The sequence below is a fragment of the Salvelinus sp. IW2-2015 genome, unplaced genomic scaffold (genome assembly GCF_002910315.2).
Source record: "Salvelinus sp. IW2-2015 unplaced genomic scaffold, ASM291031v2 Un_scaffold640, whole genome shotgun sequence".
NCBI lineage: Eukaryota > Metazoa > Chordata > Actinopteri > Salmoniformes > Salmonidae > Salvelinus > Salvelinus sp. IW2-2015.
The window spans coordinates 309549-326023 of record NW_019942587.1 but is presented as its reverse complement, the minus strand read 5'-3'; the positions used below and the strand labels follow the sequence as shown (position 1 = coordinate 326023).

The following is a 16475-nucleotide window of genomic DNA, read 5'->3' as shown; positions in this document are numbered from 1 at the left end:
AGCTGACAGCATTATCTAGTGTCGTGTTAGCCATTTCCTCCCCTGACAATGAGTGTCTTGCTTTAATTTCCTTCAGTCGGCTCCTTCCTCCGCTTGACATAATCCATTCAGATTGCTTGTGATATTAAAAATCAAGGCCGCCGCCGTTTTCAAATGAACTGAAATGAAAACCAAGTGGGATTATAAGGCGCCAGACTTGGGCTAACCTTTTTTCGAGCACAGCTTCCCTCCGCCTGTCGAAAGGTTAATTTAGACATCTACCGTTCAATACCACCGGCCTAGCGTCAGGAAAAACCCCACCACTTGATGTAAAGGCTCTTGGGTAATTAGAAGAAGACAATGTGGCCAGGAAAGGGTGGAGGTAGAATGAGAAGGGGTTGATACAAATGGATTTGATCTGGGAGCTAGCAAGCTGCTCTTCAGTCCTCTTTGTTCACTGATTGAGAAATACATCACAGGAAAATGGCTGCCAGCAACATAATAGTCAATAGTCTTGACATATCCTCCTGTAATAAATGGAAGATTATTGTCTGATGCCCTGAATTGATACCAACTACTATGCGCAGGGAAGCTATCGTCAGATAATTGAGGGGAAATTATCGGCTCTCATTTTTGGCACTGTGGTAGACCGAAGTTACTGTTTAGCCAATTTTGTGGAAGATTCAGGCAGTTTTTTTTCCTTGTTTAGCACTACCAGCTGGAGCTTGAATCACCCCTTCCGCGGTGCAGCCCTCCGAGATGTAAAATGTCTCAGGATTTTCAGTCACCCTTTTTCCCCTCCCTCATTTTCTCCATCCCTTCCCGCAGAGTCTGACAGGTCCTGGCGGCCTGCCCATGTCCCCACGGAGGTCCCTGTACCGGACCCTGTCGGACGAGAGCCTGTGCAGCAGCTACAGGAAAACCCTGTCCCTGGTCAACTCTCGGAGCTCTCTCCTGGACCAGGCCCTGCCCAACGATATCCTGTTCAGCACCCCCACTGAGCCCTACCCCAGCACCCTGCCACCTCGCATGAACCTCGGCCACAGCCACGGGGCGCCGCTACACAAGAGTGAGTGTCTGCCCGTTTAGGGTAGGGGGGGGTGGCGTCTCTCTCGCTAGCTAGGTCTTGTCAGTTGTGAAAACAGAATGTAATAGAACAGATAGATAATATATACTTTATATCTAGGGATGGCCAACCTTTCTCCTGGAGAGCTACAGGATGTATACTTTTTCTTCCAGCCCTGCTCTAACCCACCATATTCAGCTCATACCTTTTTTTACAAGGCCCCTTTTACCTTAAAATCGAAATATGTCCWAACTGTATAGTCAGTGTAAAAGTACCAAAGTTTGCCCTACATTTTATTATGTTAGGGAAACCTTGGAGTACATTTCATTGATTCAGACATTCAATTAGGAATGGAACACATGTTACGAAATCATTAATGTATCTGCCAAAGATGGAACGCAAACGAGGCAAATGGACAAACGCATTAAATGGACAGTGGACAGCTGCATTCACCTACTCCTGAAAAGCACTTAAAGGCCTACTCTGTGATATTTACTGCCACTTTTATATTTCTCCAGACTCATTCCTCAGCTTAGTAGTAAACAAAGTGGCAGGGCAGCCATTTTGATTTTCAAATGAAGGCCATAGAAATAAAAAAAGATCTAACTGCGAGCTCATTGTGGTCAATTAAATACAAACGCCCTTGCCAGTCTGAAGCTGAACTTTACGAGACCCGTTGTAAAAGCTACCAGCGTATGCCACTTTCAATTTCCCATCTGTCTTATGCAAACCTATTTTAAAAAGTTTACTCTGTTTATAAGAAACACAGCAAGATATTGGATATTTTCCACTGGGAAAAACATCCCAGTATGTGCTCATTGAGTATGCAATATATTAACCCTTTCACTGTCGGTCCTCCTTGCGTTCTTTGTTGAAACATTCTAACCACTTGTTGTATTTCACAATGACACACAGGGGCTGAATACCCCCCCCCCCCCCCCCCCCCCCCCATTGAGGGAGGGGGAAATGTTTGTGTGGATATGTGATTGCTGTGTCTTATTCAGATCACCTTAACTCTAGGGGGGGGGGGGGCTGCTGTCTGGGATCAGAAACCATAATTAAGCATCATGAATCTACAGCTGTGTGTGAGATTAAGGTGCGTATGTGAGGTTTTTATGCACACATTTGTATGCCTAGGTTTGTGTGAGTCTGTTCGCCAAAGCTGACCCCTGTGGATGTCCCCTAGATGCAGGTTAATTGTCTGTCTGGCGGGAGGAAGCTCCCCCTTTCGTCTCCGTCCTCTAATCAGCTTTCAACAGCAGACTGTGACAGTTTTTTTTAGTAACCGTGTTCTTGGCAGTTTTCCAAGCAGGAGTGCAATTTGAGTATGTAATTGTTTAGCATTTTCTAACATTTTGGATGGGGGTTTGTCTCGCACGGTCAATTTGGTGCAAATTGAACAGGCTGAATTGTATTTGCTTCAAGGGGAATTCCAGATGTCTCTAAAAAAAAAATACCTCTGCGAGATGTTTTTCTTACGCTTTGGTGGAAAGTGCCCGTCTTTCATTCGTTAAGAGTACCATCTTATTTAAACTCTATTTGTGTTTTTACTGACTTTGAAACCACAAAACCCTGAAATGACTTTGGAAATCTGCAAGCCGTTTGGGCTTAACATGGGAGCAGGTGTTCCAAGTGGAGAATGGATGAGCACTGATGTCTAATTATCAGTAGACAGGAGGGAGAGGGAGAGGCGGAAGGAGGGAGAGACGGAAGGAGGGAGAGACGGAAGGAGGGAGAGGCGGAAGGAGGGAGAGGCGGAAGGAGGGAGAGGGAGAGAGAACCAAATCGGTGAGCTTGTCAGTCACTTATCTAAACCCGAAATGTCTCATCTCTACAGATGAGCTGTGGTTCTCTGACAGCTCCCTGGCCGACCGCTGCAAAATGGCTGATGGCAGTCTGATGCCCCTCCCGGAAGCAGTGTCTGGCCTGGACTGGTCCCATCTTGTTGATGCCGCAAGGGCTTTTGAAGGTAAGGACAACGTCTCGATTCATCATACTCCCGCATGGCATTAAACAAAACGGAGTGCTTATTCACTGTTTGACCTTTTGATGCTCCCAAAAGCTTACCCAGCTAACAATTAACATTGCCTAGAACAGTATGGAATGTTTTTTTGTCGGGTACCCATTTGGTTGTGATGTGAGATCAGAAGGGTAATCTTCACATTTGTTGGGAAATGATACGTTTGAGCAATGTCAGAAGGAAAATATCCCTTTGGACAGACTTTCTTAAAGCACTTAAAAGCTGGACCAACAAAGGTTATGGGAATGTTATCCGCTAACCTACCAGAAATGTTCTGGGAATGCTAGCTAGGTGTAAGTGGTACCTGATTAACATTTGCTGCTACCAAGGTTCTTCCTGTCAGGTGTCATATTGTCAAAGGCTGTCAAATCTTTTGTCCCTAGTTCTCATCAGGCTTTCACCCTTTTGTTCACTCAGTATTTGTATTTATTATGGATCCCCATTAGCTGCTGCCAACAATTCCTGGCCTTTATTCAGTGTCTAAATCGAACAGTTTTTTTCCCCCCACTCTGATCAATTTAGGTACCGTATTTAATTTGGCGTGAAATTCAAAGTGCGAAAAGACCATTGTTTTTATTTTCTCTTAATGTTCAGATGTGATTTCATTGTCCGTCATCCAGTTAAAGTCTGCCAAATTCATTTGCTGAAGCGACTTGACATGAATTACAATTGACCCCCCAATATCATCTTGACCCAGTCAAAATCTTCAGTCTCTCCCATTGTCTGTGTCTACCTTGAACTCAGTCTGTCTACCTCGAGGTGCTAATTAGCAGGAAGTGGAAAGAGAGAGTATTTGGGGACTTGAGAAGCGAAGCATTATGACAATGGAGCGCACAGCAAGGAACCATTTTGCCAATTCGCGCCGTAATTGCACCTCTTGCTTGCACACGTTCTCTGGCAATTATAGCTTCGCTACCTCGTCCAACTGTGTTTCTGGTCATCTGGAATTACAGGGTGATGTACTCACAATGTTTTTTTTTCCCTTCCTGCAAATGCCTTCTGCTTCCTTCATGACCAACAGATGTTTATAGACTGGATAGGTTGGACCCGTTGACCACATTTTTTTTCACCCTGAGCAACGAGGGGTGGGGCCGGGGACTCCATTGATTAGCATCGGGCTGCACAGCAGCCTTCGATTTGTATAGAAGTCAACAACAGAGAAAAGAAGGGGGAACTCATTTTCTTGGAGAGTCGCGGGAGTGCTGACCCTGGCATTATTATGCCGTGTCGTTTAATTGGCTTGTTGTGTTTCGTGTCGCTCGCCGTGTGCTCTCAAGGCAGTGTTGCTAAGCACGCAGAAACTCGAGCAGGCTAGCCCTCATTAGCATGCCGTGGGGGAAAGGGCGGGGTGAGCATTAGTAGCAACAAGCGAGCATTATTTATGTTACCGTAGACCCACGCATACTAGAACAAGTCAAATGGTTCACAGTCAAGAGGGCAGCAGAACAGACACAACACAGACATTCCTCTCTCCCTTGCGCGTCTCATTCTTCGGTTGTGATTCATATTTATCTTCGACCGTTTGTCTTCCATGTTGAGCGTTACAGAAAGAATGCCGTGGGATGTTTTTAGTTGTTTCCAACTCACTAGTCTTTTTAAGGAAAAGGAATATCTGGCTCTGTTCTATATCTCTCTCTTTTACTTCCCCCCTTTGCCCTCTTGTGTTCTACTATGATAATCATTTCACCTGTGATTTACTTCAGTCAATGTTAAGCCAATGTTGAGACTGTCAATTAGAACGGAGTGATTGTTAAAAGGAAGAAAGAGGGACGTGTAATTATGGGTGAGGTTTTCAAAGCCTCAGTCTCTCGCTTGGCTCTCAGAAGCAACTTCAGTGAGACACGTATCTTTAGTGAGAACCACTTTCATCTCTCTTCCCTCTCGCAATTCCCTTTTTCTCTCTCCCCTCTTCTCACTCCTGAGCGAGGACAATCTTAGCGAGAGCAGCTCCCATCCCTTTCCCCTTCTCCCTGTCTGTCCTCAAATACCACATTCCAAATCCACGTCACCTCTCAACACCATCCCAATATTGAGAAGACAGATGCAGGTGGGGGATGGTTGGTGCTGCCCTTTCGCAAGAAACTTAACCTCACTTTCCTCAACCTCACTTTACCCGGCTTTCTAAATTGATATGTGATGCCCACTCGGACATCTTCTAGGCTATTCTGACTTCTCACAAGCTTAGTCTGTTTTTTCTTGTCTTCTTCCCTACCCAGAATTGTCCTATGCTCTCTATCTGGAAGGTAACTATAGTGTGCTGCGCCATGTCAGTTACTAAGGAAGGGTACTGGCTTCTAGTGTTTCTCCACTCGGCAACCCATCTGACTGCACTTTATCGTTCTAGCCCAGTGCTAATGCGCTTGATTCAACTTAGCCACGGGCTGTTTGAGTTGTTGACTAGTTGAATCGAGTGTGTTAGTTTTGGGCTAGAACAAAATGTGCAGTCATGTGGGTCTTTACAGCTGGAGTTGAGAATCACTGGCTTATAATGCCTTCTAAAATTGATTAAATCGTTTTTACCCCCTCATCAATCTACACACAATAGCCCATAATGACAAAGCAAAAGCAGGTTTAGACATTTTTGCAAATTTATTAAAATAATAACTATTATTTTTTTAATCACATTTACATAAGTATTCAGACCCATTACTCAGTATATTGTTGAACCACCTTTGGCAGCAGTTACAGCCTTGAGTCTTCTTCGATAAAATGCTACAATCTTGTCACACCTGTATTTGGGGAGCTTCTATCATTCTTCTCTGCAGATCCTCTCAAGCTCTGTCAGGTTGGATAGGGAGCATTGCTGCACAGCTATTTTCAGGTCTCTCCAGAGATGTTCGATCGCGTTCAAGTCCGGGCTCTGGCTGGGCCACTCAAGAACATGCAGAGACTTGTCCTGGAACCACACCGGTGTTGTCTTGGCTGTGTGCTTAGGGTCATTGTCCTGTTGAAAGGTGAACCTTCGCCCCAGTCTGAGGTCCTGAGCGCTCTGGAGCAGGTTTTCATCAAGACTCTCTATGTACTTTGCTCCGTTCATCTTTCCCTCGATCCCGACTAGTCTCCCAGTCCCTGATGCTGAAAAACACCCCCACAGCATGATGCTGCCACCACCATGCTTCACCGTAGAGATGGTGCCAGGTTTCTTCCAGATGTGACGCTTGGCATTCAGGCCAAAGACCAGAGAATCTTGTTTCTCATGGTCCGAGAGTCCTTTAGGTGCCTTTTGGCAAACTCCAAGCAGGGTATCATGTGCCTTTAACTGAGGAGTGGCTTCCTTCTGGCCACTCTACTGTAAAGGCCTGATTGGTGGAGTACTGCAGAGATGGTTGTTCTTCTGGAAGATTCTCCCATCTCCACAGAAGAGCTTTGTCAGAGTGACCTGTCGGGTTCTTGGTCACATCCCTGACCCAGGCCCTTTTCCCCCGATTGCTCAATTTGACTGGGCGGCCAGCTCTAAGGATAGTCTTGGTGGTTCCAAACTTCTTCCATTTTAAGAATGATGAAGGCCACTGTGTTCTTGGGGACCTTCAATGCTGCAGAAATGTTTTTGTATCCTTCCCCAGATCTGTGCCTCGACACAATCCTGTCTTGGAGCTCTACGGATACTTCTTTCGACCTCATGGCTTGGTTTTTTTCTCTGCCATGCACTGTCAACTGTGGGACCTTTTATATAGACAGGTGTGTGCCTTTCCAAATCATTTCCAATCAATTGAATTTACCACAGGTGGACTCCAAGTTATAGAAACGGGATGCAACTGAGCTCAATTTCGAGTCTCATGGAAAAGAGTCTAAATACTTATGCAAATAAGGTATTTCTGTTTTTTTATTTTTAATACATTTGTGAAAATGTCTAAACCTGTTTTCACTTTGTCATTGTGGGCTATTGTGTGTAGATTGCTGAGTTTTTGTATCCATTTTAAAAGGCTGTAACGTAACAAAAGGTGGAAAAAGTCAAGGGGTCTGAATACAGTCTGAAGGCACTGTATATTATACTGTGAGTGGGGCCTTAAATATGAGAGCAAACTGGATTTCACACAGTTAACCCCCCAGCCTGCTCGTGCAACCCTCTTCACCCACCGAGAGAGTGGATCCAGTTGTTATATACAGTGCAGTGAAAAAGTATTTGCCCCTTACTGATTTTCTCTATTTTTGCATATTGTTGATACTGAATCTTGAACCTTCATGTAATATTAGGTTTTTGTTGAAGATCTGATAACGTTCAGTATAAAAAATATGCTAAAGTAGCGAAAATTAGAAAGTAGCTCCAATGCTTTTAGAATAGACTCTGGCAAAGTTTTAGGGATGGGAGCTAACCATAGCACCTCCACAGGATCCATCCTACTCTACATCACTCCCTATTAGTCATGCTCTCCACCTTCATGGTTGCAAGATTGGACTGCTTACAAAGGGCTGCACCAGAATGTGCCTTTCCTTAGAACATTGCTTTTGGAGCATTTAAGCTCTTCTGTAGGTTATTTGCACTGAAAGTGGACTGTACACAGTGCGGGTAGCTGAACTGTATCTGAGGGATGTGCTGTCTCCTGTTTTCAGGTCTGGAGCTCGACAAGGATGCCAGTCGTCTGGGTGATAAAGACTGTCCGAAAGACTCACTAGGTGACATGACATTTTGCTCAGCGAGGCGCTCTACTCTTCACTGGAATTCCTTGACTTTTACTACCACTAGTTAGTTACTGGCATTAGAGCTTCTTTCGCCTTTACTGCCGTTGGTGCTTTTGCTATTACTGCTATGGGACCTCCACAACTAGATTTAGTGTTGAAACCAAATCAAATGAGGGTTTTTACGAGCATTTCTGTAACACTACAGTAGCTACTACCACCACTGTACTTCTACCACCTTGTAGCCGCCTAATGCCTCTGCCTGGTGTTACCTCAACCACTTCTTCTGTTGTGATGTTTTCTCCCGCTAACGTTTGTTCCAGCCGAGCACTAACACGCCTGATTTAAACTGCTCTCCTCTTCCAATCTAGCGTTTCCCAGCAGTTCAGAACATTATTGAAGTCAAAATGTGTGTCATGGTATTTAAAGGTTCACTATGCAGAAATCGCTCCGCCACTTCCTGGTTGCTAAAGTTCTAATACTTTGACTAATTTCAGTTTGTGAGAAAACAAGCAAGTGGAGAGAATCATTGTACCAATGCTAAACTGCTGGGAAATGTATATTCCATAACCAAAAACATTGTACACTGAAGAAAAATGTGAAGTCTTGGTCCCATGTTTCATGAGCTGAAATAAAAGATCCCAGAAATGTTCCATACGCACAAAAAGTTTATTTCTCTCAAATTTTGTGCAAAGATGTGTTTACATCCATGTTAGTGAGCATTTCTCATTTGCCAAGATAATCCATCCACCTGATAGGTGTGGCATATCAAGAAGCTGATTAAACAGCATGATCATTACACAGGTGCACCTTGTGATGGGGTCAATAAAATGGCACTACAATGCCACAGATGTCTCAAGTTTTGAGGGACCATGCAATTGGCATGCTAACTTCAGGAATGTATACCAGAGAATAGAATGTTAATTTCTCTACCATAAGCCGCCTCCAACGTCGTCTTAGAGAATTTGGTAATACGTCCAACCAGCCTCACAACCGCAGACCATTTGTATGGCGTTGTGTGGGCAAGCGGTTTGCTGATATCAACGTTGTGAACAGAGTGCCCCATGGTGGCAGTGGGGTTATGGTATGGGCAGGCATAAGCTACGGACAACCAACACCAAAGCATTTTATCAATGGCCATTTGAATGCACTGAGTGACCATTACGAGACCCTGAGGCCCATTGTTGTGCCATTCATCCTCCACCATCACCTCATGTTTCAGCATGATAACGCAAAGCCCCATGTCTGTTCACAATTCCTGGAAGCTGAAAATGTCCCAGTTCTTTCATGGCTTGCATACTCACCAGACATGTATGGGATGCTCTGGACCGACGTGTACGACCGCGTGTTCCAGTTCCCGGCAATATCCAGCGACTTCACGCAACCATTGAAGAGGAATGGGAGAACATTCCACAGGCCACATTCGACCGCCTGATTAACTCTATGCGAAGGAGATGTGTCGCACTGCATGAGGCAAATGGGGGTCACACCAGATACCGACTGGTTTTCTGATCCACGCCTCTGCCTTTTTTTGTGTCTGTGAAATCTATAGATTAGGACCTAATAATAATTTTTTTTCAGTTGATTTCCTTATATGAAATGTAACTCAGTAAAATGTTTGAAATTGTTGAATGTTGCGTTTTATATTTTTGTTGACTATTTTCAGCCATTTGAAGCTGGTGTGCAAAACGAAACGTAAGAATGGGATGCATAGAAATAGAGCACATAGAACAGATCTACCCCCAAAAAGTTACATATTGCGGCTTTAATAGTAGTGTGTGTTTTCTTTAGCAGCGGACCAGGGTTCACTCTGCTCCATGTTGGATGTGGAGCAGGCCCAGCAGGCCATGGAGCTCTCCCGTGAGCTGAGTCGAAGGGTGGCTGCGTCGGAGGCTGCCGCTCTGGAGGCAGGGTAGGTGTACTGCGCCTTTGGGTGGGGGGCAGGCAGTTAAAGGAGCTTGACTTAGTAGAGAAGGGGATTTAGTTATTGAAGGTCTTACATATGTGTATGTTTAACACTACTTACTGACTGAATGCACTGAGAATAGCATGAATCCCGAAATATTGTTCATCCTCCTCTAAAGGAATAACTTTTATGATCAAAAGATTCCGATTAAAGCCCCAGTGTAGTCAAAAATGTGATTTATCCCTCTCTCTCTCTGTGTGTGTGTGTTTAAAAAACAATCACATTGTGGTTGGAGTAATACTGTGAAAAATCTGATAATGCCTTTCTAGTGTAAGAGCTTTTTGAAAGACTGCCTAAAATTTCAGCCTGTTTTGGTCGGATGGAGTTTTGGCCTGCCTGGTGTCAACACAAATTAGTTAATAGACCAATAAGAAAGAGTTCCAAACCMCTCTGCCAATAACAGCTCGTTTTCAGTTTTCTCCACCCCACTCAGACCTCTCCCAGACAGTCCTAGCAGTCCTTCCTTGACAAATTGCTCTTTGCTAAGAAGCTATTTTTGWRTATTTTTGACTATTTTAATTGAAAACAATCACAGTAAGGTGCTTAATTGTTTACCAGAACATTTTATTTGGAGATAAAAACATCTGCATAGGACCTTTTAAAATGAACTAATAACTATAACCATTTTCATAAATGACCTTAAAGACAGAACATAACGAAGAGGTCCTGTCACGCCCTGACCATAGTTTGCGTTGTTTGTTTCTATGTTTTGTGTGGTCAGGGTGTGATATGAGTGGGCATTCTATGTTGTATGTCTAGTTTGTCTGTTTCTATGTGTTTGGCCTGATATGGTTCTCAATCAGAGGCAGGTGTTCCTCGTTGTCTCTGATTGGGAACCATATTCAGGTAGCCTGTTTTGTATTGTGGGTTGTGGGTTATTGTTCCTGTTTTATGTGTTCTTGTGTTCACGTTACGGGACTGTTTCGTCGTCGTTTGTTTTGTTGTGTTTTTGTTTTGTTCAAGTATTCTATTAAAATGAATACTCACCACGCTGCATCTTGGTCCTCCTCTCTTTCGCCCGACGAAGATCGTGACAGGTCCATTTCTATTTCTATAGACTGCTCTATAGTCTCGCAAAACTTTAAAGAAGCCTGTCTCTCTCTATCTCTATATAGGGATGGCTCTCCTGCTCTGCTCACTGGCAAAGTCATCCAACTGGAAGAGATCCTCAGACAGCTTCAGTTCGACCTACGAAAGGTATAGTCAACTCCCCGAAGCACATCGGTAACGTGTCCAGTGAATCACTTTAGCATGTATAACAACAATAACATGGTAATTTAGCTAATTACTTTTATCCAAAGGGATGCGCGGCGAACGCATGAATCAGTATACTACTACGATATACTAAAATGGTCTGTGCAATTAGCTGTTGTTTTAAAAATGTACGCTTCTCTGTCGGTGTATGTTGTGAATCATACAACCCCAGCGAAACCAGTCGTCATGGTCAAGTGGAATACTGATTGTAAAAGGACGTTTTGTCAGTCTTTTCAGCATCCAGAAAGATATGTCTTTATCTGACCAGATAAACAGCAAGAACACGATTGCTTGCCCATGATGTGGTGACGTCGTCGTATAACATACATCTTTACCTGGCTATAACAGAGACCAGTTGCTTGTCATCTGGTTATATTTTGTATTCTCATTCAGAAAAGCAGTGTACAACCGGACAATTGTGTCACAATGAAGCCAAATGTTGTCTACTGTGCCAGATGGTGATCATATGTATATATGTATACGCCAGGTTGCGTAATAACCGGAGTGTGTGTGTGTTCCCTCTCCACAGGAGCAAGAGGACAAGGCCATGTTGCAGGAGCAGGTCCAGCACTTGCGTCAGGACAACATGCGTCTGCACGAGGAGAGCCAAACGGCAGCCGCCCAGCTCAGGAGGTTCAGCGAGTGGTTCCTACACTCGGTCGACAACAAGAAGCCCTGAGCGACGACAACAAAAAACACTGACACACACTGCAACATGGCCGTTAAGTCCACATTACCTGAGCCGGTGGCATGTCGAGAGCGGCGATGGCTACGGTGATTCAAAGTGAATAGCCATCGCATGAGTGCGAGTTAGCGTGCTAATGCTAGTAGCATTGTTTTGAAATCAAAACCACAACATGAATTAGTGTAAATATACCAAGGGGCCGAGGGAGGGTAAAGGGATACATTTATAGAAGGTTAAGATAAAGGGGAGGAAGGGAAGAATGCTGCAGATCTCATGTTTTTGGCTATTTGGTTATAGGAAGGAACATGTGAATTTCAACAAAAAAAAAAATGAATGTAACTTATGTGAAATCTATATTCTTTTGCCGAATAAGGCAAGTGTAAACTTATCGGTTCCCTCAGTAAACAAGTTCACTCAACTTTACCTTGACTTTTAATGCATTATATAACAACCAGGAAATAACTAAGGTGTTACAAGGTTCTTGTATAAGTTTTGTAAATACTCCACTTTTGAAAAAAAATAATGAAATTGTCCTAGCAATAAATATGGTGATAGTCACAAAACTGTTATTAATGGTTAGCACTGATTGTGGTGTTGTCGAAATTGCYGTTGTATCGGATTACTTGGAAGTGTTTATTTTGCAGGAACAAAAACGTGCCTGACTTTAACCAGTGGTGTATGGATACTGTAGTCTTTTCTGTTGTTGTAGTCCCTTTTCCAACCCCACGCATTGTCTACCATGATGTTATTACCTTTTTCTTTTTGCCACAGAGAAAAGTATTCTTATGCAGTCGATCCTGAACACTTGCAGGTACATAAGGTACCACCAAGTGTACGAATGATGTATTTCCAATGCCAAAGTGTGTTTGATGGTCTTTGTACAGTACTTTAGAGAAAGTGTCTTGTATTTAACACTCTTATTTAAATTTACCCTCCAAATTGTTTATTTTAATATTGAGTATTTTGATCCTTTCTGCACTAAAAAAGATGAATGGCTCCTTATTGGCAATGAGAGATGAGATATAAATACTATATACATATAAAGGGTTATTTCTGGGAAGTCCAACGTTTGGATGCTGCTAGAACACAGCCTGTTGATTTGTATGCCTTTCTTTCTTTGTAAGATGTTTTGTTAAAGATGGGACAAAAGGTTTGCTTTTTTAATAAATGTAGGATGTTGGAAAAACAAAATGGACTCAACAGTGACAACGTTTGTGAGTATTAAGGTGTTTTTTTGTAAAGTTCCGTGCTGTTTTGCAGACAAATTATGTCTTAAACAGATATCGTATGTCCCTGATGAACTTGTTAGTTGACATTCTTGATAAAAAATAATAATCAGTGCTACACACTGTTTGGTAAGTGGCATGCAGTCGTTTAGAGTATTGAATTATGGGTAACACTTGTACAATCATATCTTCGGCACAATTGGGAATCCGCATAGTGCCTTTTTTATAGGTCAGGCCATTATTCAAAACAGCTCCTCTCTAAAGGATCTAGCAAAAGTGGTGCCTGGCTGGCTGGAAACGGGTGTTCTGGAGTGTAGCACACTATCATCAAATCTTGTTAGACCCAGATGGGCCGGCAGTGTTCACAAGCATCACCTAGATGAACCTTTTGAATTATTCATGGCTTGGAAGAAATATCATTATAATACTTTCAGATATGGATCCTGGACCCATGTTAAACAAATAAAAAAWATATATTTGCCCCAAAATGATGGTACTGTAAAGTATTTGGCTCAGAGGTGATGGGCTACCAGCTGTTATGGCAAGGTGGCACAAGTGAAATTTTGCTCTGAGTGCAAATAGCTGTCAACCTTGTGTCTTGAACTGGAGAATTCACACGATAGTAATCGGACTATAATTGTGTTTATTCCTTTTCGGTTAGACTTAACATATTGGAAAGTCTTGTGTGTTGAGAAATCAGAGCATAGTATTTTCCTAAAACCCCACACAACCAAACTAGTCTCTTATGAAAACAAGGCCTAGATTTGGTTGACACCAGTTTTACCTCTTAAGGATCTCTACAGATCAGTGTCCCACCCTCGTGACCGTTGAGCTAATGTGCGCTAGTGCGATTAGCATGAGGTTGTAAGTAACAAGAACATTTCCCAGGACATATACGTATCGGATATTGCCAGAAAGCTTACATTATTAATCTACCTGCACTGTCCAATTTACAGTAGCTACTACAGTGAAAGAATACCATGCTATTGTTTGAAAAATTATTAATAAACCAATTAGGCACATTTGGGCAGTCTTGATACAACATTTTGAACAGTTCTTTGGACCAGTCTAAAACTTTGCACATACACTGCTGCCATCTAGTGGCCAAAATCTAAATTGRGCCTGGGCTGGAATAATAAATTATGGCCTTTCTCTTGCATTTCKAAMATGCTGGTACAAAAAACTATATTATTTTGTATTATCTTTTACCAGATCTATGTTATATTCTSCTACATTAATTTCACATTTCCACGCTTCAGGTCCTGAGCAGTTAGATTTGGTTATGTCATTTTAGGCTATTTTTTTTTTTTTTAAAGGGTGGATCCCTATCATGTCCAACTAAGAAGGCAACATACTCTCATTGTGTCCAACAGATGAGCCATTATGTATGGCAGATCGAGAACATTCCCATCCCTTAGGGACAATAGCCTGTGGTATGGTYGGGAAGTCTGTACAGATATCAGCCCAGCCTGTCTACAACAGTAGGCCTATGTCCCAGATGCCTCTCCTACAGCCCCCAGCCACCCAATTTAGGTCCCATTACCTCACCTCTATCCACATCAAATCAAACTTGATTTGCCACGTGCTGAATACAAGTGTAGACTTTACTGTGAAATGCTTACTTACAAGCCCTTAACCAACAGTGCAGTTCAAGAAAAAGAAAATATTTACTAAGTAGGCTAAAATAAAAAGTAACAATAAGAATACGAATAACGAGGCTATATACAGGGGGCACCGGTACCGAGTCAGTGTGCAGGGGTACAGGCTAGTTGAGGTAATCTGTACATGTAGGTGGGGGCGAAGTGACTATGCATAGGTAACAAACAAACAGCGAGTAGCAGCAGTGTACAAGGGGGGGAGGTCAATGTAAATTGTCCGGTGACAATTTTCATGAATTGTTCAGCAGTCCAGTGGCTTGAGGGTAGAAGCTGCTGAGTAGCCTTTTGGTCCTAGACTTGGCGCTCCGGTACCGCTTGCCGTGCGGTGGCAGAGAAAACAGTCTATAACTTGGGTGACTGGAGTCTCTGACAATTTTATGGGCTTTCCTCTGACACAACCTATTATTTAGGTCATGGATGGCAGGTAGCTTGGCCCCAGTGATGTACTGGGCCATTCGCACTACCCTCTGTAGCGCCTTACAGTCAGATGCCAAGCAGTTGCCATACCAGGCAGTGATGCAACCGGTCAGGATACTCTCGATGGTGCAGCTGTAGAACCTTTTGAGGATCTGGGGACCAATGACAAATCTTTTCAGTCTCCTGAGGGGGAAAAGGTTTTGGCGTGCCCTCTTCACGACTGTCTTGGTATGTTTGGACCATGATAGTTCGTTGGTGATGCGGACACCAAGGAACTTGAAACTCTCAACCCGCTCCACTACAGCCCCGTCAATGTTAATGGGGGCCTGTTCGGCCCGCCTTTTCCTGTAGTCCATGATCAGCTCCTTTGCCTTGCTCACATTGAGGGGGAGGTTGTTGTCCTGGCACCAGACTGCCAGTTCTCTGACTGATTGTTGATCTGTTTGAAAATGTTGTTCACATCGGCTGCCGAGAGCGGTATCACACAGTCATCCAGAACAGCTGGTGCTCTTGTGCATGCTTCAGTGTTGCTTGCCTCGAAGCGAGCATAAAATGCGTTTAGCTCATCTGGTAGGCTCGCGTCACTGGGCAGCTCGTGTCTGGGTTTCCCTTTGTAGTCCGTAATAGTTTTCAAGCCCTGCCACATCCGACGAGCATCAGAGCCGGTGTAGTAGGATTCAATCTTAATCCTGTATTGACGCTTTGTTGTTTGATGGTTCGTCTGAGGACATAGCGGGATTTCTTATAAGCGTCCGGATTAGTGTCCCGCTCTAGCCTTTAGCTTGATGCGGATGTTGTCTGTAATCCATGACTTCTGGTTGGGATATGTACGTACGTGTACTGTGGGGACGAGGTCATCGATGCACTTATTGATGAAGCCGATGACTGAGGTATTCCTCAATGCCATTGGATGAATCCCGGAACATATTCCAGTCTGTGCTAGCAAAATGCATCCATGTCATCTGACCACTTCCGTATTGAGCGAGTCACTGGTACTTCCTGATTTAGTTTTTGCTTGTAAGCAGGAATCAGGAGGATAGAATTATGGTCAGATTTGCCAAATGGAGGGCGGAGGAGAGCTTTGTATGCATCTCTGTGTGTGGAGTAAAGGTGGTCTAGGATTTTTTTCCCCATGGTTGCACATGTGACATGCTGGTAAAAATGTGGTAAAACTGATTTAAGTTTGCCTGCATTAAAGTCCCCGGCCACTAGGAGCGCCGATTCTAGGTGAGCATTTTCGTCTTTGCTTATGGCCTTATAGAGTAGGTTGAGAGCGGTCTTAGTGCCAACTTCGCTTTGTGGTGGTAAATAGACGGCTACGAATAATACAGATGAGAACTCTCTTGGTAGATAGTGTGGTCAACAGCTTATCATAAGGTACGCTACCTCAGGCGAGCAAWACCTCGAGACTTCTTTAATATTAGACATCGCGCACCAGCTGTTATTGACAAAAAGACACACACCCCCACCCCCTCGTCTTACCAGAGGTAGTGTCTCTGTTCTGCCGGTGCATTGAAAATCCCGCCAGCTCTATATTGTCAGTTTCTTCATTCAGCCACGTCTCGGTGAAACATAAGATGCTACAGT

At 43.6% G+C, this 16475-nt stretch overlaps 1 protein-coding gene across 4 annotated transcripts in view; it reads left to right on the top strand.

Annotated features, from left to right (window-relative positions):
• The window catches only part of LOC112068651 (signal-induced proliferation-associated 1-like protein 2), a 95397-nt gene extending 82619 nt beyond the window's left edge, over positions 1–12778 (top strand). Inside the window, exons 17-22 of one of the 4 annotated variants that reach the window (XM_024135838.2) lie at positions 808–1048; positions 2883–3014; positions 7617–7679; positions 9477–9594; positions 10764–10845; positions 11432–12778. In XM_024135838.2, coding sequence (XP_023991606.1) covers positions 808–1048; positions 2883–3014; positions 7617–7679; positions 9477–9594; positions 10764–10845; positions 11432–11581 — 786 coding nt within the window. In that variant the 3' untranslated portion in view covers positions 11582–12778. Of the gene's footprint in view, positions 1–807; positions 1049–2882; positions 3015–7616; positions 7680–9473; positions 9595–10763; positions 10846–11431 lie in introns of all 4 variants that reach the window. The other 3 variants (XM_024135837.2, XM_024135840.2, XM_024135839.2) reach the window with 3 other exon arrangements.
• Positions 12779–16475: the final 3697 nt, after the last annotated feature.